Source organism: Hyperoodon ampullatus (genome assembly GCF_949752795.1).
Source record: "Hyperoodon ampullatus genome assembly, chromosome: 4".
Lineage (NCBI taxonomy): Eukaryota > Metazoa > Chordata > Mammalia > Artiodactyla > Ziphiidae > Hyperoodon > Hyperoodon ampullatus.
Genome location: NC_136917.1, coordinates 26,003,527 through 26,027,337, shown reverse-complemented (window position 1 = coordinate 26,027,337; position 23,811 = coordinate 26,003,527). Strand labels below are relative to the sequence as shown.

Genomic DNA, 23,811 nt, shown 5'->3' with positions numbered 1-23,811 from the left:
CCCGTTGTACCCTGCCCCGCGCGCATGCGCTGCGGGCGCAAGGCGCCTGTGCGGCGCGGTGCGCCGGGGCGTTGCTGGGAAACATCTGGCGACGCCTGAGGCTGGGACCGGGCGACATGGCGGCGGCGGCGGCGGCGGCGGCGCTGGCGCGGCTCGCGGCGGCCTTCCTCCTCCTCGCGGCCCAGGTGAGGGCGGCGCTGACCCCGCCGGCCTCGCCGGCCGCGGTGCCCCGGCCCCTCGCCCCCCACCCCGGCCCCGCGCAGGATCCCGCCCGGCCCGGCCTGGGGCCAGTTTAGGGGATCCGCGCCCCGCGCGCGGGCGGCCCGCTGGCCCGGGGCTCGGTCGTGACCTTGCGGGCCTGTCCCCGGCCCGTCTCCCTTCCCCGCCTGGAAGTCCTTCTCAGCCACAGCGTCACCCGCTCCCGCCTCGGCCCCTGCTGGTCCGTCTCGGGGTCTCCCACCGCCGCCGGGGACGCCCCTCTCTGGCTCCGTGGCCTTGGCCGGGGGGCTACCCCTCTCTGAGCCTCAGTTTCCCCTTGAGTGCCATACTACTCCCTTTCCCCGTGGTTGTGGTAAACTGTCGAGCGCGGCACCCAGTGTCTGGTAGTGTCGGGAAGCGGCCAGGAGCCCAACCCTGGAGTGGGGTCGAATCGCCGCCCCATCTTTTGCTCCCGTGACCTTGGCAAGGGAGTTTCCCGCTTTGAGCGTCCGTTACTCGTCTGCAAAAGGAAGATAAGTATACAGTGCAGAGTCAGCAAAACGATGTAAGGGTACACGAGCGCGCAGCATGCTACTTGTTTGTCACTAAACCTTCAGGGTCTCCAGTGCTAGCGGGTGGGGGGGGCGACCAGGAAATGGCTGATGTACGTTGTCATAAGCGCATCTTTTATTTCCAAATCCTCCCTCTCCCCGCCAGGTTCCACAGGTCAGGAAATACCCGCCCCTCAACAGCCCTACAAACTGGGCCGTTAACCTTGACCCTTCTGCTCCAGTGCCCCCACCTCTGCTCCAGGCGGTTGGCATTCTCCCGTGGCTACTTTTGTCCAGTTCATTCTCAACACTGCAGGAGTGATCCCTTTCAAAGTGTGTCTTGTGGGCTTCCCTGGTGGCGCAGTTGTTGAGAGTCCGCCTGCCAATGCAGGGGACACGGGTTCGTGCCCCAGTCCGGGAGGATCCCACATGCCGTGGAGCGGCTAGGCCCAGTGAGCCATGGCCGCTGAGCCTGTGCGTCCGGAGCCTGTGCTCCACAACGGGAGAGGCCACAAGAGTGAGAGGCCCGCGTACCGCAAAAAAAAAAAAAAAAAAAAAAGTGTGTCTTGTGTCCAGATGCGAGCCTTCTGGTGGCTTCCTGGCACATTTAGGAGGCCTTTGTGATCTGGCTGTCAGGAAGCTTCGCGTTTCTCTCCAGCTCTAGTGTCTTGAAGGCACTCTGCTCGCTGGTCTCTGTTTCCCTGAATTCCCCGGTTATGCTTCTGGTCTCAGCTTAGCTGTCCCTCCCTCCCAGAAGCTCTCTGGGACGCCCCCTCCCCAGCTGCTTTGCCAGCCCCCTGTACTTCCCCCAGCCCTGTTCACTCATCTTCCCCAGCAGTCTGAGCATTTGGAGGCAGGGACTTTAAGCTCTCCGGATATTTCAAATGAGGACCAAGCAATGGGACGCAGTTGTTCTAGGAATGCTTTTTTTTTTTTTTTTTTTGCGGTACGCGGGCCTCTCACTATTGTGGCCTCTCCCGTTGCGGGGCACAGGCTCTGGAAGCGCAGGCTCAGCGGCCATGGCTCACGGACCCAGCTGCTCCACGGCATGTGGGATCTTCCCGGACGGGGGCACGAACCCGTATCCCCTACATCGGCAGGCGGACTCTCAACCACTGCGCCACCAGGGAAGCCCTAGGAATGCTTTTCAGAAGCAGAGGTGCCTGAGGGGCGATCTGAAGGATGAGTGGGCGTTTGCTAGGTCAAGAAGGTAGAGAAGGTTGTTGCAGGTGATGGGAGCAGGGCCGGAGGTGTGAGAGCTGATGATTTTTTTTTTAATAATAGATTTATTTATTTTAATTCTTATTGGGGTATAGTTGATTTACAATGTTGTGTTAGTTTCAGGCGTACAGCAAAGTGAATCTGTTATACATACATATATTCATTCTTTTTTAGATTCTTTTCCCATATAGGTCATTACAGAGTATTCAGAAGAATTCCCTGAGTATACAGTAGGTCCTTATTACTTATCTATTTTATATATAGTAGTGTGTATGTGTCAATCCCAGTCTTTCAATTTATCCCTCCCCCTTACCCCTCGAGAGCTGATGATTTACTTGGAGATGGTGAGGGTCCACTACAGCTGGCGTGTAGGATAATCCAATGGTTACACCTGAGGAAGGTGTCGTCCCAGTGGAGGCCCTTCAGGTGCCCTTGCAGGGAAGGCCATGGAGGGAGCAGCAGTGGGAGTGGCTCCAGGCGTGGGGGGTAAAGGGCAGGCTGAACGTGTGGCTTCTCCGAGCTGGAGTCCAGGGGAGCAGACTGGGCTGGTCGGAGCTGGGTGCTGGGACATTTGGACTTTATTCCCAGCTGGCTGAGGATTTGGAACTTTACCCTGAGCGTGGGGAGCCAAGTAGAGTGTAGAAGCGATCGGGAGAGCACCTGGGCCAGCCCTTCCCAGGACAGAACCCTGCGTGTGGTTCTTCATGGCGCCCCGGTAAGGCCAGCTCTCCACACGGCGGGAGGCTGATTGCTCACAGCTCGAAACTCATTCCCTACCATTCTGTGACCCTGCCCAGTTGCTGTAAGTTGTGCACATAACAGCCCATGTGGGGCCTGTTACTCGGCAGATCTGAACACAGTGGTGTTCTCCCTGCCTGCCCCCTCCGCCTGCCCCTTCACCCCTCCCACTTTCCTCCACCTAAGCTTCCCAGGTCCTAATTAGCCCCTTCTAGAATTCACCAAGTCTTAGGAAGACTGCTCCCCGTCTGGACCCCTTAGCTTCTTTCAGAGTTCCCTGACATGGATGCTTTCACCGTCATCTTGAAGCATAGTTTCCCTAGGAGTTCCTGAGCTCGATATGATTGTGGCGCATCGGGAGATGGCCTGTCCTCGGTAGCCCCAGCTGTTTCTCATCCTCCAGACTGGGATGGGCTGTGCTGGAATGGGGGTGGGGCACTCACAGCCCTGGGCCCTTTGGAGGAACTCCTCCTAGCCCTTTAACTCCCCGGGGAGGAGACCGTGTTCACGAGACTGTGTTCTCGGGTGTTTGATACAAGCCCAGGCTTATTTCTTAACAGAAAGCCAGTTGTGCACGTGGTGAGGGGAGAGCTGTGAAGTGCGCCCTTGTGCTTCTCGGCGACTTTTTAAAAACAAATGCTTCTAGTCGTTCCCATTTTATACAACCGACAGTTTTCACCAGCAACTCGGATCCCATAGACCAGGGGTCAGCAAACATTTTCCAAAGGGCCAGACAGTATTTGTGGCTTTTCAGGCCACATGGCCTCTGTTGTAACTCCCCGGCTCTGCAGAGAGCAGCATAGGCCCTACCCTACGTTCAGCAACCAGGTAGACATGTTACGATAAAACTTTACTGACAAACACAGAAGGTGGGCCGGATTCGGCCTGGGGGTTGAGGGATCACAGAACCCCTGCAGTGGCCCAAGGTGGGGGCAGGGCAGGGCTGACCTGGGGTGGGGGCCCAGGGCTGGGCACTGTACTTGGGGGCAGCCTGGTGGGGAGAACCCGGAAGAGGGGGCTCCATGTCCTACCTCTGGTCGAGGGAACGAGGTTGGCCAGGCAGGGGCGGGTGGGGAGGATACCACGCTTCCCTCCCTTGAGCGCTGGTGGCAGTGCCCATGTGCCCTGCAAACACAGCCTCACTGAGCATACCCAGCAGCCCATTTGGCTGTCGGCACCTCACTCCAGGTGACAAACCAAAGTGCTGGACGGGGGCAGTGGGGGCCCCGGTTTCTCTCCACGCCGCCAGCAGATGTGGGCCTGTGGGGAGAAGCTCCCGGAGCGGCTGGGCCCCGTTACGCATTCACACAGGGCCTGGCCTCTGAGCTGGTCTGTGCCCCAGGCCTGCTGTCGGGGCCACGGCCCCTCGGGACCCCAGCTGAGTCGGAGCACCACCGCCTGTAACTTGGGAAGGCCAGATGGGGGTGGGGGTCTGTCCCTGCACAGACAGGCTACTGCCTGTTGTCACCGAGGGGTGCAGTCTCTGTCTCGGCCTCCGGGCGGTACAGAGGGACAGCCCTGGGAGCCAGAGTGTGCAGAGTTGGGGTCCACTTGGACCCCTCCAGCTCCAAGAAGCCAAGGGGCTGGGGTGGGCCCAGGCCCCTGTGGGCATGGCATGGCCAGGGTCCCTGCTCAAGGCCCACTCTGGGACCCCTCCTCCCTCGCAGGTCCCACAGCCCCAGGGAGCAGCCCACACCTGGGCCAGACAGCGTGAGACCCTCTGGGGCTGAGGTCCTCGCGGGGGCTCCGTAGCTGAGCCCGGCCTATAGGAGGAAGCAGCCCCGTCAGGGACGCAGCGGTCCAGGCAGGAGAGGGACGAGCAGGCAGGGGGGACACTCGTGTGCGGTACTGGTTTCTCATGTAGATAAAGCCACTCCCAGGCCCTGGCCACCCCGCTGCCCTCAGCGGAGGGGCTGGAGTTCCAAGGACTCTGGGCCTGCCCCTCTACCCCACTCTGAATTCACACTGGGAGCAAAGGCCCCGATGGCCCGTGTGCCCAGCCCACCCTGTCCTCCGCAGTCAGCCAGCTGCCCTCGACCTTGCTCCATGTCAGAGCGGGCGGGGTCCATGTGGACTCTGTGGGACCCTCCACGAGCAGCCTGCTGCCTGGCGGGCCTGGGCAGGAGGAACTGGAGGCCTTGTCGCCCTCCTGGGAGTAGTGGGCCAGGAAGCCGGGCACTTCTGCTGCCCGTGCCCATCGGGAGCGCTGCTCTACTTGCTCGGGACGTGCTGGGGAGGAGGTTCTGTCAGCTGCCTGGGCCCTGCTGGGGTCGTGGTGACGCCATCTGTCATGAAGACCCCCTGCCCAGAGCAGCCCTGCCTCTCGCACTGTCCACGTCTTGCCGCGCGTCCGAGCAGGGAAGGTCAAGGTTCTGACCCAGGGGTTCCCACCGGCCTGTGGCCCAGCAGGTGCTGGTCACGTGACCCGGGCTCCACCACCCCCTTTCTGCCCTGAGCCTGCTGGCCTCGCTGGGTGGGGGCCTGTTGGCTGTTGTCCTGGGAGCCCGTCGGGGAGCCTGGAACCTGCTGGGGCACCGCTGACTCTCCCCGTCCCCTTCTTGCCTTATGGCAGTGGCGTGGGGCTCTTGTTCTCGCTGTAGTCCCAGGAGGACTCCCCTGCTCCTGCCACTGGAGCCACAGGGAGGGGACCTGACACGGCCACTGTCAGCGCCCAGGTCTCCCTGAGGAGGCTCAGCCCTGCCCTCCTCATCGTGTCCCCCTCCTAAGATGTGACAGTTGTACCCCACCTGTGCTGTCGGAGCGAGGGACCATCCAAGCCAGGTTGTGCTGTGGGCCGGCCTCATGTCGGCTCTCTGACCGATGCCCCCTGTCCAGGTGGCCTGTGAGTACGGCATGGTGCACGTGGTGTCCGAGACTGGGGGCCCCAAAGGCAAAGACTACTGCATCCTCTACAACCCGCAGTGGGCCCACCTGCCGCTCGACCTCAGCAAAGCAGTGAGTACCGGCCAGCGCGGGCGCCCCCTCCCGACGCAGGGTCTTGTCTATCTTGCTTGCCGCCCTCCCTCCACTCCTCCCCTGGGTCTCCCGAGGGCCTCTGGAGGACGGGTCTTGCGGAGAGCCATTGAGGATGGAGGAAGGGCCTCTGCTGGGAAATGGAGGTGGGATGCGTCCCCAGAGGAGCTCCCCAAACTCTCGGGGCCCGGGTTTCCTCGGTCATAAATAAAAGATGTCAGGCCGCTGCCGAGGGCCAGCACCTGGCGGGGACGCCGGCCAGGCTCCCCCCACCACCCATCCACGCTGGGCTGGGGCGGCTGGTGAGAGGAGTGACGGGAGGGGCCGTGCCCGGCCCCATCTTCGGGGCAGCCCGGACGCTCTGCTCCCTGCTCTGGCCTCACTCCTCCCAGAGGGACTCAGGGTGCCCAGTGCCTGGCTTGGCGGGTGGAACGAAGGCCAGCACTCCCGCCCGCGCCTTGTGCTGTTTGTGACGGGCTCGAGAGAGGCGGGGAGGGTTCCTGAGCACACGCCGCCCTGTACTCCTCCCGTCTGCCTTGTGCTCGGGGTGGGTGTGCGCACACGCTTGTGCACGTGCGTGTGTGTGCGCGCGTGTGTGCGGGGCTGAGACCCTGTGGGCTTGAGGTGAGGCTGCGTAGGGGCGGTGGTCGCTGCAGTGGCCTCCGCCGACCTGTCTCCCCGAGGACGCTGTGTGCCCTGGCTCCCCTGGAGCGGCTCACGTGAAGGCCACCCCCCTGCAGTCTCTTCTGCAGGTGCGGGACTGGACGACCTCCGTGCTCTGCTCTCCGGCCGACCTCCCTGCCAAAGGCTTCAGTAACCAGATCCCCCTGGTGGCGCGGGGGAACTGCACCTTCTACGAGAAAGTGCGGCTGGCCCAGGGCAGCGGGGCGCGTGGGCTGCTCATCATCAGCAAGGAGACGCTGGTGCGGCCGCCGGGCCCCTCCTGGGCAGCTGGGGGCCCTGGGGGGCAGGGTCGGGCCAGGGTAGACGAAGAGTCTGGTTTCCTACCTGTGGCCTTGGAGGGGCCCTGTCCCAGGGTGGTGCTGGGGTCCGACAAGGCCTGGGGTGGAGCTCTGGGCCTGCCACCTGAGGAGCGGGTGGCGTGGGCCGCGTGCCACCCTCTCCCTCAGGCCCTTCAGGGCTGACCAGTGTCACCCACGCCCAGGGTTGAGAGGGGAGGGGAGCTTGCCCTCCCCCAGAGGGAGGGGCCAAGCCCGCAGGCCTGCCCTCAAGGCGGTGTGGCCCTCCCATCTGGCCCCTGAGGACCCCGACATACACGCAGGACTCCTCCGCCCCCTCGGGGAGAGCTGGCACCGCGGGCCGCGCCGTCAGTAGCGCTTAGCGGCCTGCCCCACCCTGGGCGGGCCTTGCTAAGCCGTCCAGCCGCCCTCTCCCCGCCTCCCCCAGGTCCCCCCAGGAGGCAACAAGACGCAGTACGACGAGATCGGCATTCCTGTGGCCCTGCTCAGCTACAAAGACATGCTGGACATTTTCGAGGTAAGCTCGTCCCCAATCCTGTCTGCAGCTGGGCCCAGGGCCTGAGGACACGGTGTGCCCGCAGTGCTGTGAACGTCAGGAATGGAGACCCCAGCCCTCCCCTATGCCAGAGACCCTGAGCGTCCCCCCCTGCTCAGGCCTGCCCGGCCCCTCGCCCGGCCCGGCCCTGTCTGACCAGAGGCCGGTGCGTCGTTGATTGGGGAGCTGGGTCTGGAGCAGGCGGGCTGCAGCACACAGTGACACGGGGGTGGCCAGGTTCCCCACTGCAGGCTTCGCGTCTCCCCCAGGGGACCCACCGTCCGTCTCCGGGCCGCTTCCCAGGCCACGTCCCCCCTCGTTCACTCATGCGTGTCTGGGGGCAGGGTCTGTGTTCCTCCTGCACGCGCGCGGCCATGTCGCCCACCCTGTGTGAAGCTCGTCCCGGCAGAGCCCGCTTCTCTGGGGTCAGGAGTAGCGGGTGAGGGCGTGGGGTGAGGCGGGATCTCCTGGCCCCTGGCTCCTCGAGCGGGCCAGCCTCGGCCCTCTGGGTGGTGAGGGCACGGGTGGGCACGGGTGGGCACGGGTGGGCCCCCCCGACCTTAGCTCTCTTGTGTTCCCTGAGGCAGACGTTCGGCCGGGTGGTACGGGCAGCGCTGTTCGCCCCCAAGGAGCCCATGCTGGACTACAACATGGTCATCATCTTCCTCATGGCTGTGGGCACCGTTGCCCTCGGAGGCTACTGGGCCGGGAGCCGGGACGTGAGGAAGTGAGTGGCCTGCGCATGTGCATGCGTCCCGGATGGGCAGCCCTAATGCTGGGCAAGTAACCACGAGAGTCCGCACGCCCAGAGAGCCTTCTGGAAAACAGCTGCTATAAACACCCGGGAGACCTGTTGAAAGCCCCGAGGGCCCTGCTCCCCACGATTCTGTCCTGCCCTCAGGGTTCCCGGCCCAGGCCCAGCCCGGCAGGGGCATCCACGGGAGAGCTCGCCCCGGCCACCCAGGGAAGGGCGGTGGTGGGGTTGGTGCAGGGCCAGGGTCCAGGGTGGCCCCCATGCGGCCACCACAGCTTGGCCCTGGGGACCAGAGCCCCACCTCAGCAGGACTGGCTCCGTCGGGGGGGACCCCAAGTACACATGGTGGGCGGGGACGGGGGACTGGCCGACGGGGCAGGTGATGGTGGTCACCTCCGGGCAAGCTGTCCCTCAGCCTGTCCTTCCCCATCTCTGTGGCCCTTGGCCCCCGGGAGCGGTGCCAGCTGGTAGGGCGTCCCCCAGCCCGTTCTCGTCTTTCAAGGAGGTACATGAAACACAAGCGGGATGATGGGCCCGAGAAGCACGAGGATGAGGCCGTGGACGTGACGCCCGTCATGATCTGCGTGTTTGTGGTCATGTGCTGCTCCACGCTGGTGCTGCTTTACCACTTCTACGACCAGCTCGGTGGGTCCCCGTCGCCGGCTCTCAGGGCGTCGGGTGAGGGGGGAGTCCAGGGGCCGTGTGGTGGGCGGTGGCTGGAGGCCCTTGTTGCTGGCTCACCAGGAGGGGCCTGGGGCTACCCCTTCCTTCCCATGGGGCGGTCACCCTGCCAGGGAGTGAGGCACAGAGCCCTCCTTCAGGCTCCCCTTACCGCCCGCCCCGCCCTGCAGTCTACGTCATCATTGGCATCTTCTGCCTGGCCTCCTCCACGGGCCTGTACAGCTGCCTGTCACCGCTCCTCCAGAGGCTGCCGTTCTGCAGATGCAGGTGAGCCCCCGGGCGACCCCCACCTGCTCGCGGGGGTCTCCCTCTGCTGCCATGTGGCCTGTCCGCCCCCACCTCCCGTTACCCGGCCCCCGGAGGCTCCACAGCTTTGCTGAGGCCGAGGACCCTCACCCTCCGGAGCCCTCGGTCAGTCTGGCACGGTGCAGGCGTTACAGCAGGCGCCCACTCCGTGCTGGCTGGGGGCTCACGGCCCCACCTTCAGCCCCTGGGTGGGCCTCCCTCCCCCGGCCTCCTGTCCTGGGTCAGGGCCCATGGGATCCCTCGGGGTACACCGCTGGGGGCAGCAGGCAGGCAGTGCTGCTGATCCAGGCTCCGAAGGTTCCCTGCGGTCAGGGGTCTGGTCTGCTTCTCGTGGGGCAGGTGGGAAACGGAAGGGTTTAGATGAGGTCCGACGAGGGTCAGGAAGCTTGGTTCAGGGGGGTTGGGGGGGGTGCCTGGAGCAGGGCGGGCTGTGCGAGAGGGGTCACAGCACCCGATGGAGGGCTCCTGCGGGTGGGGTCGGCTTAGCGACTGGCTGAGGTCTGCTTCCCCCACGGCCCTGCCCCTGCCCGCTCTGCCCTGCCCTGCCCTTGGGAGCCTCCCTTCTAGAAATAAAAGGTGAGGGATGGTGAGTTTAACAGATAAGGTAAAGGAGAGGAAGGGGCAGGGCCAGGGGTGGCCCTTGGGAGCAGAGCCCGGCGGACAGCAGGAGGACAGACGGGGAGGCCGCGGGCTTTTGGGCAGGAGTTGAGCTGACCCTCCGGGTGCTGGGCAGAGGCGGGGCTGTGAGGGTCAGAGGCCGCTGACCTCCCCACCCGCCTGCCCGCCCTCAGGGTCCCCGACAACAGCCTGCCCTACTTCCACAAGCGCCCTCAGGTCCGCACGCTGCTCCTGGCGCTGCTGTGCGTGGCTGTCAGTGTGGTGTGGGGCGTCTTCCGGAACGAGGATCAGTGAGTGCAGCCCTGGAGGCCCTGCTGGGGGTGGGTGCAGCTGTCCTCGGGTGCTCTGACCTCCCCGCGACTCCCCGAGCCCTCCGCTCGGGGCGCCTGGAGCCGGGCCAGCTCTCGGTTATGAAAGGCTCTCCTGTCAGTGCTCTGGACGCAGTGGCTGCACGCCGTCCAGGCCTGGCCCTGGCTGCCCTGTGGCTTGTCCGGTGCCCCGGGATCTGCGATCGCAATCTGGGCGTGAGATGCCGCCGGCACTGCTGCCCGGGCGCCGAGCCGTGTGCTCCGGGGCAGCCTGGACGTGGCCTGGCGCCGCTCGGCCGCCGCTCCGTTGTGGTGCCCGCCTGCCTGCTTAGCTAGCTCTGCTTCTCCCAACACCCACCCCCCGTGGGGCCTCCCCCACAAGGCAGCGCGCCACCTCCTGCCGTCACTGACACCATCTGGCACTTTCTCTGAGCTTCTCCCGGGGCAGTTAAACGCTCTTGGCTGTGCTGCTGTTTGGAGCTACAACAGATTTAACTGGCAGAAGGAAAGCGTGAAAATATTTTGAGTCCTTTGTACACAAAGAGAATAAGGACGCTCACGGTTAAATCCAAGCCAGAAGGCTCGCTCCTTCGCATAAAAGTAGAACAGGCCACGGTTTCTGCCATGTCTGGGCGCCCACGTGGCCTCGGTGAACCTTCCCTGCTCTCACCAGCACCCTGGCCCAGAGAGGTTCTCATCCTGCGCTCAGATGAAGCTCTGATGAGTCTTGAGGGGCAGGGAGGATGGGGCCGGCTGTGGGGCCGTTTCCCAGCTGGGAGCCTCATCACATGCGGCTTCATCACACAGCTTTGACTTCCCAATTCGGAAGTGGCCCCAGCAAGGGTGGTGCCCTGCTTCCCAGGACTCCAGATGATGTCCTCAGGGCCCCAAGCCCCTATTTCCCCAGAGACTGTGCGGCATTTGGCTGGGTGGGTACAAGTTTTGCTTTTCTGAATTGCTTAAAAGATTTTTTTTTTATTTTTTGCGGTACGCGGGCCTCTCACTGTTGTGGCCTCTCCCGTTGCGGAGCACAGGCTCCGGACGCGCAGGCTCAGCGGCCATGGCTCACGGGCCCAGCCGCTCCGCGGCATGTGGGATCTTCCCGGACCGGGGCACGAACCCGTGTCCCCTGCATCGGCAGGTGGACTCTCAACCACTGTGCCACCGGGGAAGCCCTTAAAAGATATTTTTGAGGGACGTCCCTGGCGGTCCAGTGGTTAGGACTCCACGCTCTCACTGCTGAGGGCCCGGGTTCCATTTCTAGTAGGGGAGCTCGGATCCCACAAGCCCCGCGGCACGGCCAGAAAAGGAAAAATTTTTTTTTTTTTTTTTAAGAAATTTGAATCCGCTGGATGCATGGCCCCCGCTCGCCCTGCACCCCCTGCCCCGGGCTGTGATCTGGGTGGGAGAGCCGCTGCTGCAGAGGGACAGAGGCCCTGGCACGTGCCCGCCTTTCTCTGGCCGTGGCGTCAGGGTTGGGGGGTCGGTTTACCTCCTGCTCCTACTGGCCGTTGCTGCCCCTCCTGTCCCCCCATGGGCCTCAGGACGTCGGCCGCTGCCTTTGTCTGCATAAGGGTCTCTGTGGCTCGTCTGGGCGCTGGGCAGCTTGGACTTGGCGGCTGAGGCTTCCAGGGCTGGGGAGGGGCCCGGCAGGCGGAGGTTCTTGGTGGACACCCCGCCTGAGGGTGGCTGCGCTGCCTTCCAGGTGGGCTTGGATCCTTCAGGATGCGCTGGGCATTGCCTTCTGCCTCTACACCTTGAAAACCATCCGCCTCCCCACGTTCAAGGTGAGGGCCCCTCGTGGTGGCGGGGGCGCTCTGCGGACGAGGGGACGGGGTCTCTTGGGGTCAGCCCCGTGCCCGCCAGCCACGCAGCCCTGCCCAGGGCCTTCCACTCTGAGCCTGGCCCTGTGTGGGCTGTGTGGTCTTGGCTCATCCGTCCCTCTGGCCACCCTCCTGGGGACAGGGCTTAAGGATCAGTGCAGAGTTGTCTCCCGGCGTGGCGGCAGCGTCTGTGACCGCTGGCCGAGGGGACACCCGGGCGGGCGCACGCAGCAGGGCTGCCTCCTTGCTGGTGAGGTGAACAGAGGAGGGAAAACCAGATGAAACCAAGGGGGCAGAAGCACAGTGCTCGGGACCCTGGGCCGAGGCCCGACCCTAGCAGGAGGATCCTAGAAACACACAGGCAAACGTGAAGCCGGGCGTCACCTGCCCAGACCTGCAGCTGGCCGGTCGCAGCTGCGTCTCTCTTCAGCGTCCCATCAGAAAGTTGCCCTCCCTGAGCCTCCGGCCTGACATTACCTCCAGGGCACTGAAGGTCAGGCTGCCCGTGCTGTGCTGAGACTTTCTCCTAAAGGCTTTGTCCCCACAGGGAAACTCTGAGCCTTGGGAGAGGCAGGGACACGTCCTGGAGGGTCTGTGCATCTGGGACCCTGGGCGGGGCGGGGTGGAGGGCAGAGCCGGTGGAGGTCCCCGAGCACAGCCCTCAGGACGCCCCGTTCCCAGGCCTGCACGCTGCTGCTGCTGGTACTGTTCATCTACGACGTCTTCTTCGTGTTCATCACGCCCTTCCTGACAAAGGTGGGCTCTGGGCCCCGCCCCGCCCCCCGCCCTGGCCCCCACGTTCCCCTGTCTGATGCAGTCCGCCTTCTCTTAGAGTGGGAACAGCATCATGGTGGAGGTGGCAACCGGGCCGTCGGACTCGGCCACACACGAGAAGGTACGTGGTGCCCGCGGCCGAGGTGCTGAGCGGGCGGAGCGAGCGCACGCTGGCGGGTCCTGGACACGCTGTCCTTTCCCCCCAGCTGCCCATGGTGCTCAAGGTGCCCAGACTCAACGCCTCGCCGCTGGCCCTGTGTGACCGGCCCTTCTCCCTCCTGGGCTTCGGGGACATCCTGGTCCCAGGTACTGGGGCCGGGCTTGGGTGGCCCGGGTGCCCTTGGGGGTGTCAGGCCACAGGGGCTGGTGGGCAGAGGCAGAGCTGAGCCAGTGGGGCCTGGGGGGCAGGGAGGCGGTCCCCCGGAGGTGTTGTCCCAGCCGCATTGCCCCCAGGGTCCCCTTCTGGGCACCTCCCCACACCAGGCAGCCTCTGAGCTGGGCTTTGCGCTCGCCGGAGGTCTGGTTACCTGCCAGGAGTCGAGGGTGGTGCCGGGCCAGCTCCCTCCTGAGCCGGGAGGAACACACGGTGCCCGGTCCCTCCGGGGAAACCCCCGGTGCCTGGCTGGGGCTGCGGCCCGGCCTCTGCCCACGGCCTCTCTCCCGCAGGGCTGCTCGTGGCCTACTGCCACCGCTTCGACATCCAGGTGCAGTCCTCCAGGGTCTACTTCGTGGCTTGCACCATCGGTAAGCCCGCTGCCCCAGGGGCTCGGCCGTGCCCCGTCCTCCGCCGCGGGGTGGTAGGGGACAGGCCTGCGCCCACGTCACAGGCCTCCTTGTCACTTTCCACGGTGGTCGTTGTTTCTCTTTTCTTTGGTCTTCTTTGTCTTCATCTTTTTTCCTTTGTCTTCTGTTTGTTTCCTTTGTTACTAAAGCCATTTACACCAAAGGGATGTTTTCTCATTTTCTGTTGAGTCCAATCATTTCTAAAGATGTCCAAACCAGTTCTCTTGTCCTGCTGGGTCAGCTCTTCAGGACGAGCAGGGGTGCAGAGCGCACAGGCCCCGCCAGCTGACACAGGTGAGGGGAGGCCCCGCCATGGCCCCCAGCAGTGCCAGGCGGACGCAGGCCAGCCTTCCTGGCGTACTTTGGGCCGTTGCCGTCCGCCCCTTCCCACCGGGTTCCTGAAGGTCCAGACACGTGCTCCCCGCCCCTGCCCCCTGGTTTCACACTCCATGATTAGCTCATCCAGATGCGCCTGCAGAGCTTTTCTCCGTGTGAACCACAGTTTGTCAAATTGTCCTCTAGTTCCCGTCACTGAAACCCTGTAGTTGGCTCGGTTGAATCACTTCTTTAGGACCGGTGGCTAGTCCACAGCCAATAAGCGGGAACTCTCCCTGCACAAGCCTATCGCTTGGAAACCTGGAGGTAAGGAGCAGGGCAGGCAGCCCGAGCAGACGCAGGTGCTGGAGACGGGGCTCTGTGCCTCGGAGGGGATGTGCCAGTAAACGGTGTCTTTCTTTGTAACTCTTCACCTGGGAGTAATTGCACGTGTTCGGCTGCAAGGTTAATACAGTGAGCCCCGCGCCGCTGCGCTCAGGCTGACCCCTCTAACTCCTCCTCGTGTGTGCTGTGTTGTATGTCCGTCCCTGTGCTCTACGTGCGCGGGGGTCTTTATACGTTGGACTCACACATCCCTAAATAACACACGCTATTTTATGCTGAATGGTGAGCAGGAAGTGTGGACGCTTCTCACCGCTCAGTGCTTTCATGCGGTCACAACTCAGTTACGAAAGGTTCAGTTCCTAATTCTGTACCTACGTTACTTCAGTTCAAATTACTTTTCTAACTAGAGGCTTACAAAAATGAGACACTGGGGCACGTCTGCAGCTCCTCCAGCCACTCCCGGGACTCCAGGCCTTCCCATAGCGGCTGCCCGCTTCCTCTCCCCAGTCTGGCGGCTGGGACCTCGCTCCCTCCTCTTTCCCTGCTGACCCCGGCGTGCACTCTCGCCTGCCAGCGTCCGGGAAGGTGTGGGTGGGGAGGACCCGCTGGCATGGCCCGTGGGTCACGGCCACGGCCCTGGCACGAGCTCTGCGTCTCCTGCCCCTGTGAGCAGTGGGTGGTGAGCCTGGGACTGGCCAGGGTAACATGCTGCCTGTCTCCTTCCGCAGCCTACGGCATCGGTCTCCTGGTGACGTTCATGGCGCTGGCCCTCATGCAGCGCGGCCAGCCTGCCCTCCTCTACCTGGTGCCCTGCACGCTCGTCACCAGCTGCGCCCTGGCGCTCTGGCGCAGGGAGCTGGGCATGTTCTGGACGGGCAGCGGCTTTACGGTGAATACGTTTGCTATGAATGTCTGCGAGAAATAATAGCCTAATAAGCCCTAACTAGAGTTAAAGTTGAGTAAGACCTCCTAGCGTTACAACTAAACCCCGCAGCCCGCGTCCCGTCTGTGGAAGGTTTTGCTTTGGGTGTGGTGCTCCTGTGGCTGCAGGGCGGGGAGGGGTACATGTGCTAGTGGTGTGGCTCAGGGTGATGCTGCTGCCCCGCTGCTAACCCATTTGGTTGGATTGGTTGGACTTGGGGTTCCAGCTACTTCTGTCGCGGGCAGGGGGCGGGCCGGGCCTTGTTCTTGTCTGAAACTGAAGAGGCCACTCCCCGTGCAGCGCAGGGTGACCGCTGTATCCCCGCAACTCAAGGGCGTTCCGGGCCTGCGGGGTCTCTAGTGGGCCCTGTTAGGAAACCCGTCCTGCCCTGATGGGGGCTCTGAGCACTTCCGGCGTGTGTGTAACTTGTTCGCATTGATGTGAACACGCTGTGCACGTGGTGTGACTGTTGTGACCTGGTGAGTCGGGAAGGCTTCCTGGGCTCAGTGCCCACCGTCCCCAAAGGTCTCCCTCCTGGCAGGCGTTGGCTTTGCTGCAGAGCGGGTGGATTGGTTCTGGAAGGTTCCGGAGGGACAGCAAGCCAGAGAAGGCAGGGCGGGGCCCTCCTGGGGCCCTGATGCGGTGCTGGTGCCGGCTGGCGAGCGCGGCTCCTTCCTGGGCCCGGAGCCCCCACGCGGCTCCGCCAACCCGGGCCTCTTTCCTCCCTCCCCAAGAAGGACCTACCTCAGTCGCCGTGGGCGCCCGCCTCCGCCGACGGCCCGCAGCCCAAGGCGGACTCCGCCGACGGCCCGCAGCCCCCGGCGGACTCCGACACCGCCCCCTCCCGGCAGCCTCCCGGCCAAGAAGCGGCCCCGTCCCCTCCGCCCGCGGAGCAGCCCCTGGAGCCGTCCGCGCCCGAGGAGAGCGAGGCCGGCGCGCCCCCCCAGGAGCCTGAGAGTCCGGCCGGCCTCGCCTCCGGCCCCTCGGCCTAGGGGAGGGCGCAGACTCGGCCCCCGCACCCCGGGACTGGACCCACGCGGCCCTCAACTTGGTGCTCTGGTCTGGCCGATGCGCACGTCCTGCTCCAGCCCGGCCACACCCCGGACCCCAGCCCTGCCCCGAGCTCGCGTGGCCGTCAAGCCCCCGGCCGGCTGAGGCCAACCCCGCGCGAGCCCCGCTTCCTGCGGCGGTGGTGCCCCGGGGAGGGCGGAGCTGTCACCTCCGCCGGTGGCCGTGGACACGCCCAGTTTGGTGCTTACCCTGCTGCTGCTTCCCTTCGGGTCCGGGCCGGGAGAGGGAGGGGCCCTGGCTCCTGGTGGAGGGGCGCCTTTGCCCAGCAGGGCCCCCAGGGGTTTGGACTGGACCCCGCCGCGGCCTTGGGGGCCCGCGGTGAGCGCCGAGCCCTGCGCCCGGCCCTTCCATCGCCCGGAAGCGCCCAGCACCTGTGCTCCAGCTCCTCCATGTTTGAATAAACGGCCACAACTTTTTGAAATTCTGGTAGTGTCGCCTCTTGGGGTGCGAGCCCTTCGGACTGCCCCTCTCGGGGGCGGGGCTGGTGCCAGGCCGGTGGCCCCATCTTGCCTTTCAGCTCAGAAGAACTCGGCCCCCACCCTCGCCACAGGCACCCGCACGCTCTCAGCACCCCTCCAGTGCACGCACCTCGGCCTCCAACTCCAGCACGGGGGACGGGGAGCTTCTGGAATGTGGGAGGATATTCTGGAACTGGCGTTATGTTTTCTACCTCACGAACAGGGTTCTCTGAACCTCACGACGGAGATGCCGCCGGCCCCCGTGTCACCGCCTGGCGACAGAGCCGGCGCCCGGAAAGGCACCCGGGGCTGCTGCTCGCCAGGGCCCTGGCCCGCTCCTCCCCGTCCACGCCGCACGCCGGCTCCGCGTCCCTCCGCCGCTGCTGCGCTGCACACAGCAGGCGGGGGCCGACCACGGTCCGTTCCAAACAATACCAGCGCCAGCCAGACTCACCGCCTCTCAGCCATGCCTCTCGAGGAAGAAACGATGTTTATTCCTCAAAAAACCAGAAGACGTCTTCCACCTGTTTCTGTGTGTTTCTCAAAAGAACAGGCGATCCGGTGGGAGGGCGGGGCTGGAGCAGCTGGACCTGCCCAGCCCCACGGGAGCCCCTGGCCTTAGAGGCCGGGACCAGGACGCAGCCACGGGGCAGCCTGGAGGGAAGGCCCGAGCGGACCCCCGCCCTCCCTCTACGGACTGCGCCTTCCTCTAAGCCATTTTGTATGTCGGTAAAGAGCGCGGAACCTCTCTTTTTTCTGTTTCGGAGGTTTGACAAACATCAAGGAATTCAAAGGCGGATGTTAGTTCCTGAAGTTTCAGTTTGCAGTTTTTGCCTTGCTTCTGTTTGAATCTTATAATTAAACACAGCTTTTGATACTTACGGCCGGGTCTTTGCCTTTTCTGTGGTGCAGCGAGCCGGGGGTGGGGGGCGGGGCTCGGGGGCGTTGGGGGGAAGCCCTGGGGGGGGGGCCGGGCTGGGCCCTGGTGGCCTTCAGCCTGCAGGAATTCCTGTGTGGATGGAGGTTTCCGGAGCAAACCCGCAGCCTGTGGCCACTGGTGCCGCCCAAGTGGGGTTTCAGCTTTGCCGCCTGTGGCTACTTGTCTTTACTCGTGCGGGGTCCTCGTGAGGGGAAGGGAGGGTAGCGGAGCCTGCTGTTGCCTGCGTTTGGATACTGTCAGCTTGTCTGTGATGATCTAAGAACCACGGAGGGAGTCACCTGTAGCAGGGCCTGCGGACTTTCTGTAAAGAGCCAGACGGTCAATGTTTGGGCCTTTTTGGGCCACATGGTCATTGTCACAACCGGTCAACCCAGCTGTGTAGCCAGAGGCATCAGACAACGTGTAAGCAGACAGGCGTGACTGTGGCCAAAAACTTGGTGGACGCCAAAATGTGCGTTGGTGTCATTTTCACAGGTCACAAAATACTCTCATTTACAACTATTCAAAAACGTAAAGCCCTTGCTTAGCAAGCAGCTGAGCAAAGACAGGTGGCGGCCCCAGCAATCAGACCCCAGCCTGCAGGAGCGCAGGTGGTGAGGATTGCAGGCCGTGTGTGGGTCGGGGGCCCGTGTGCTGGCGTGTTTCAGCTTTACACACAGAGAAGTCGAGTCTCTGGGGCCAGCGCCTCCAGGCTCACGCCAGGCTGTGCTACTCGCCACGTCACCATCAGCGTCTTGTGTTTGAGCTACAAAGAGAACCAATGCTGTGAGCACAGTGATTTTCTTTCACTAAGTAGACCAGATCTTATGCATTTCTCATTCATTCACCTGCTCATTCACTCACTGGTTCATTGCACGCCTGCTGTGTGCCAGGCGTCCACTCAGGCCTGGGATGCCTGTGTGAGTCTGGGAAGGCAGCCCATCTGAGGGTCAGCACGGGAGAGGCCCCCAGCTCTGTCTTGGGGGGCAGGTGGCAGGGAAGGTTGCTTGGAGGAGGTGACTGTCCAGCCCGAGGGACACTGGGGGGCTGCTGCTTTGGGCACCGGTGGGGAGGTGAGAGGAGGTTAGGAGCTTGGCCGGAGAGGGGTATCACCCTCAGGTGTTCTGGAGTTCTAGAAAGCCCTTCGGCTGGCCTGGGGGAGGGAGGACGGTGGCCCCCAGGAGCACGGGCTTAACGAATATTGTTAGTGATTGTGACCATGTACCACGCTAAAGTAAGTTGTCAGGAATGGGGACCCGGGGCCAGGTATGTGGGAGCTCTCAGTACTGTTTTCACAACTTTTCCATAAGCCTGAAACTGTTCAAAAATTTAAAGTTCATTTAATAAACTACCGTAGTTATTCGCATGCACACTCCTCCCCCAAGCTGTCTCCCGCCCTGAGCATCTGCTCCTCCGGTCCCGGGCATCCCTCCCCTGCCCTGTGTCCCAGGTCACCTGCCCACGTGGGCTCACCTGCCCAGGTCATGCCCTCCACCTGGACCTCACCGGCCTCCCGCAGCTTCCAGAAAGCCGGAGGGTCCAGAACCGATCTCCCCACGTGGCTCCCGCGGCACCGCCCGCCCACTCCCCTCTCTCTGCTGATGGGACCCACCTGGGCTCCTGACCAGGTGCGCAGGGCGACCCACACCCAGTTGTCCTTTCAGAGCCTCTGGGAGCTGGGAGCGGCCCGGATGGGTCCCAGGTGCGCAGGGGAAGGGGTGCAGTGGGGGGGCGGGCAGGGGAAGCTGGCGAAGGCGGTGCTGTCCGGGTGCGAGGGAGGGCGCCGCCCCCAGCCCCGGTTGATGCCCGGGTGGGGAGGAGGGCGGCTCCCCCACCCGGTGCCGCCCCCAGCCCCGCCCCATCCCTGAGCTTCTTGGAGTCCGGGTCTTTTGCGGAGCGAGCTGAGCCGCGGTGCAGCCTCGGGTCGTTTGCGGAGCGAGCCGGGACGCGGTGCAGCCTCGGGAGGAGCGCGGTGAGTCCGGGGTCCCCCGAAATGAGACGGCAGCCCTCTCCCCGCGCCTCGGTTCGCCCGGCCCGTGCGGGGAACGCGTCGGACTGTGTAGACGCCCTCGGGGAGTGTGACTGAGGCCGGGCCGTGTAGACACGGCCGGGCACCCTGCGTTTTTCGGCGCCCTCGGGCTCCCCAACCCTGACGGCCGCTTTCCCGCCTTCCCACCCCTTAACTCGGCTAAACCCGCGGTGGGGCTGGGCCGGCAGGAAACGGCGCACAGAGCCGGCGAGAAGGTCTCCAGGGATCTGGTGAGGGGCCCCTTTCTTTCCTCCCTGTGGCTTCTCCCAGCCAATCCCTTGCTAGTGAGTAAAAACACGACAAGGATTTGGGGGGTAACAGTTTGGGGAGGGTGTGGTCACAAGGCCTGAAGCTGGGCTGGGGGTCGTATGGGGGAGGGACCGTAGAGTCCGCTGCCGGCGGCAGGTGTGGCGTGTGTGCGTGATTGTGCCTCTGATGGATTGTGTGAGATTGGTTACAGGCGCGGGGTTGCGTATGGCTGTGTGGGGTGGTGTCATTGCCTCTGTGTGTGCTGTGTGTCTGTGTAACTAGTGTGTGACCACGTGTGCGTGATTGCACTGTGAGATTACGTATGATTTTGTGTGTGGTTGTGTGTGTGGACGCCCCTTCCCTGTTTCCTCGCCTGGGAAGTGGGGACGGAAGACCCTGGGAGCCCCCAGGACGTGGTGGGTAGCCCTCCTGTCCCTCCAAACCGCACGTCAGGTGTTGCCCCTGATCTGCCCGCGGTGACGGACTGGAGGGGGGACCCCGCAGCCCTCCACCCCCAGGAGATCTGCGTGCTGTTCAGCGTGTGCACTTGACAGGATTCTGAATGTTTAGGGTGTAAAGTGTGGAGCCGGGAGAGTCTTTGAACAGAAGCAAGCCAGGTAACCTTTGATTAAGTCTGGGCACAAGCTGCGCGCAGAGAAAGGTCCGCTCGGGGTACCATGGCTGTCGGTGACAGGGCAGAGGCCCTGGGAGGGACCCGAGGCCGCGTACAGGTGAGTGTGTCCTTCCTGGAGGAGGACACGAAGGTCTGGGCGCCTCCTTCCAGTTTCTGCAGTCGAGGAAGGAGAAAGAAACCGGCGGGGCGAGCGTGTGGGTCTGTGGCCGGCACGTGGGGAGCTGGGACCTGAACCGGGGCGTGGACGCTGACCTCCGTCGTCCCTTTGGCCGCTCGCCATCTGTCTTCCTGCCCTGGGGCAGGGTTTCGAGCTCTTGGTCACTGTCCCTTGGACTCACCTGCCTTACCTGGACCACAGGGGCCTGGGGGAGCCGTTCCTGAATTCTAAGAACTCTGTGTGGAAGGGGGAGGGGGGAGGGGGAGGGAGACAGAGAGAAACAGTGAGACAAAGGGAGAGAAAGGGAGAGAGAGACAGAGACAGAGGAGATAGTCTCTCCAAGCCTCAGTGTCCTCATCTGTAAAGTGGGGATCATCGTCCCGGCCCCCTCCCCATGGGATGTTGGGAGGTCTGAACTAATTGACTTGAGGCTGTGAGCCCCACACAGATTTTAGGCCTGAACTTTCTGCTCGTGGCTGCTTGTGTTTTGGGCATAAGCACATCCCATCCACATAAAAGTGAGAACGGGGAAACAGCTGTCCCCAGTTATTTGAAAATGCGCGGCTCTAAAAGTAAGGCAGAGGGTCACATATTCTGGGTCTCTGGCTCACGTCGGTATCAGGCTTTGCCATTTTCCCCACTTTACCTCTATTAATTAAGAAAAGGGATTTCAGAATAATTGTCATTGCAAGGGTGGTGCAGGGGATCCCGGTACACCCTTCACCCAGCGTCTCCTAGTGTTCACACCTTGTGCCACCGTAGATCAAAACTAAGAAACTGACATTAAAATGAACATAAACACTCGCAGCCTACTTTGCCTGGATTTCCCCAGTTTTTCCACTAATGCCTTTTCTGTTCAGGGATCCAACCTGAGATGCCCCACTGCATTGAGACCCTGTATGAATTTTTTTAAATTAATTAATTAATTTAGTTTTGGCTGCATTGGGTCTTCGTTGTTTTGTGCGGACTTTTTCTAGTTGCGGCGACCAGGGGCTACTCTTCTTTGTGGTGTGCAAGCTTCTCATTGCAGTGGCTTCTCTTGTTGCAGAGCACGGGCTCTAGGCACGCGGGCTTCGGTAGTTGTGGCACGCGGGCTCAGTAGCTGTGGCTCACGGACTGTGGAGCGCAGGCTCCGTAGTTGTGGCACACGGGCTTAGTTGCTCCGCAGCATGTGGGATCTTCCCGGACCAGGGCTCGAACTTGTGTCTCCTGCATTGGCAGGTGGATTCTTAACCACCGCGCCACCAGGGAAGCCCCCCTGTATTAATTTTAACTATACAAGTCATAAGTGATTGGAAGTTTCTTTTTTTAATCTACGTGTCTTTATCCGTTTTCCTGGGTATCGCTCGTGTTTATCAGCTTCTGGCCTCAACCGCACACCCCCCTCCCCCCAGGATCTCTGACTCCCTTTTCCTCTGTGCACGTTAAAAAGCTACAAAAACACGAGATATCATCACCGCAAATAGTTCTCTCACAAACACCTCTTCCTATGAAAACCTAACAAAAAGTCCACAGACAAAAAGGAAAAAAAAAAAAAAAAGGCCAAGCTTATTAAATTTCCTAAAGGCTTGCTGAGTGATTGATTTCATGGAGTTGGGGCAATGGGGGAGGGGAGGTTTCCTGGCTGGATCTGAGCCTGAGAAGTAGGATAGGGAGAAACAGGAGAGGGTGTAGTGTAGACAAGAGATGCCTGTTCCATAGACCAGCGTTGGCTACCATGGAAGCAAAGAAGCGGAGACATACAGGATGGAAAACGGTGATTGTCTTGGATGAGTGGCAAGAGAAAAACTTATACAGAGAGATGGGCAAAGAGTTGAGAGTGAGGAGGGGAAGAAATGTAGGAGCCAGGAGCAGAGCTGGGCTGAAGTTTGGGGTTTTATTAAAGTTGATAGTTGACTCTGTTTGGAAAAAAGTGATCCAAAGTGCTGTATTTCCCCTTGGAGAGGCTGAACCACTGTTTGAACCGACTAGATAAAATCGGCCGTTAAAGGCAAGTGGAAGGAACTTCCCTGGTGGTCCAGCGGTAAAGAATCCGCCTTGCAATGCAGGGGACGTGGGTTCAATCCCTGGTCAGGGAACTAAGATCCCACATGCCGCGGGGCAACTGAGCCCGCCCACCACAACTACTGAGCTCGCACACCTCAACTAGAGCCCACGTGCCACAAACTACAGAGCACACGTACCCTGGAGCCTGTGTGCCACAACTAGAGAAGACAAAGCCCGCCACCACAACTAGAGAGAAGCCCGTGCGCCACAACGAAGAGCCCGCATGCCTCAACAGAGATTGCACGTGCCTCAACTAAGACCTGACGCAGCCAAAAAATATATAAAGTAAAAATTAAAAAAAAAAAAGACAAGTGGAAGATTCACGGTGGGCGCTTGGTGGGCTGCAGGAGAGAATAAAGAGAAGGGATCAGGATGGACCACTGAGAATAGAGGGTGTGGTTCCTGGGAGGGAAAATGGGAAGCCAGACAGAAAGGTCCTGGGGCCTGGAGTCTTGTGTGTTAGTTAGCAGTTGCTGCGTAACAAATTATCCCCAAAGTTAGCAGTTTCAGACAAATATTTATTATGCCAGTTTCTCTGAGTGAGAATTTGGGAGTGATCTGTTGGGGGGGGTGGTTCTGGCTGAGGGTCCCTCATAAGGCTGCCTCACCTGAGGGCCCGATGGGGGCAGGAGTTGCAGCTTCCAGGAGGCCCCCTCACGTGGCTCCTCCTCACGTGGACCTCCCAGGCGCTGCTTGAGGCTTCTCACTACATGGCAGCCGGCCCCGCACAGAGCAGGCGAGGGAAACCTCTGTGCCTTTTATGACCTACTCAGGAGTCTCACGCCATTTCTTCTGGTACTTTCTATTCATTAGGAGTAAATCAAGTCCAGCCCACACTCTAAGGAAGGAAACTTAGGCTCCACCAAAGAGAAAAGTGGCAAGAAATTTGTGGACCTCCTTTAAAACCACCACATCCCGTGACCTTGGGCAAGTGACCCTGCTCCTGTGTGCCTCTGTTTCCTCTTCCATCAGAATGCAGCTGGTCTTGTAGGAGGGTTGTGGCCATAAAGTAGGTAATGCATGTAAATATTGTTTAGTGCAATTCCTGCCACATAGAACATGCTTGTTGACTTATTTTTACTGAAGGCATTTTTTTCCCCCAGTACATTTCCATTCTCTTGAGGAACAATGTACCAGCTGGAGTGATCAAACCAGAACTCCCAGGAACTGTGAGGTCAGGGTGTAGAGTAAGATGACTTGCTTTCTCCATACATATTAGGCTGTACTTGTTCTTTCCCTGGTTCCCTTTCCAGTGCTTAGCCACTTCTCCTAAAGGGACTCGAGGGGACTCCAGGCTCTGCACCTTGGCAGAAACCATCTTACCTTATACCCCCATGAGTGCAGCTGGCACAATTCAGGAGAAAACCAGCAAAGCAGGGGATGCAGCGGGGGAAGTGGAGGTGACAGCCATGAGGGTATAGGC

The 23,811-nt window shown here is 61.9% G+C and overlaps 1 protein-coding gene across 1 annotated transcript; it reads left to right on the top strand.

The window, feature by feature from the left end:
- The first annotated feature begins 101 nt into the window (after positions 1 to 101).
- Positions 102 to 17,235, top strand: SPPL2B (signal peptide peptidase like 2B). Its single transcript, XM_079703779.1, has 15 exons — positions 102 to 185; positions 5,544 to 5,663; positions 6,422 to 6,604; positions 7,089 to 7,178; positions 7,784 to 7,923; positions 8,453 to 8,595; positions 8,802 to 8,898; positions 9,729 to 9,845; positions 11,569 to 11,650; positions 12,368 to 12,442; positions 12,519 to 12,581; positions 12,667 to 12,766; positions 13,127 to 13,204; positions 14,632 to 14,792; positions 15,560 to 17,235. The coding sequence occupies exons 1-15, from the start codon at positions 117 to 119 to the stop codon at positions 15,815 to 15,817; spliced, it is 1,776 nt and encodes a 591-aa protein (XP_079559905.1). The 5' UTR covers positions 102 to 116; the 3' UTR covers positions 15,818 to 17,235.
- The last annotated feature ends 6,576 nt before the right edge of the window (positions 17,236 to 23,811 follow it).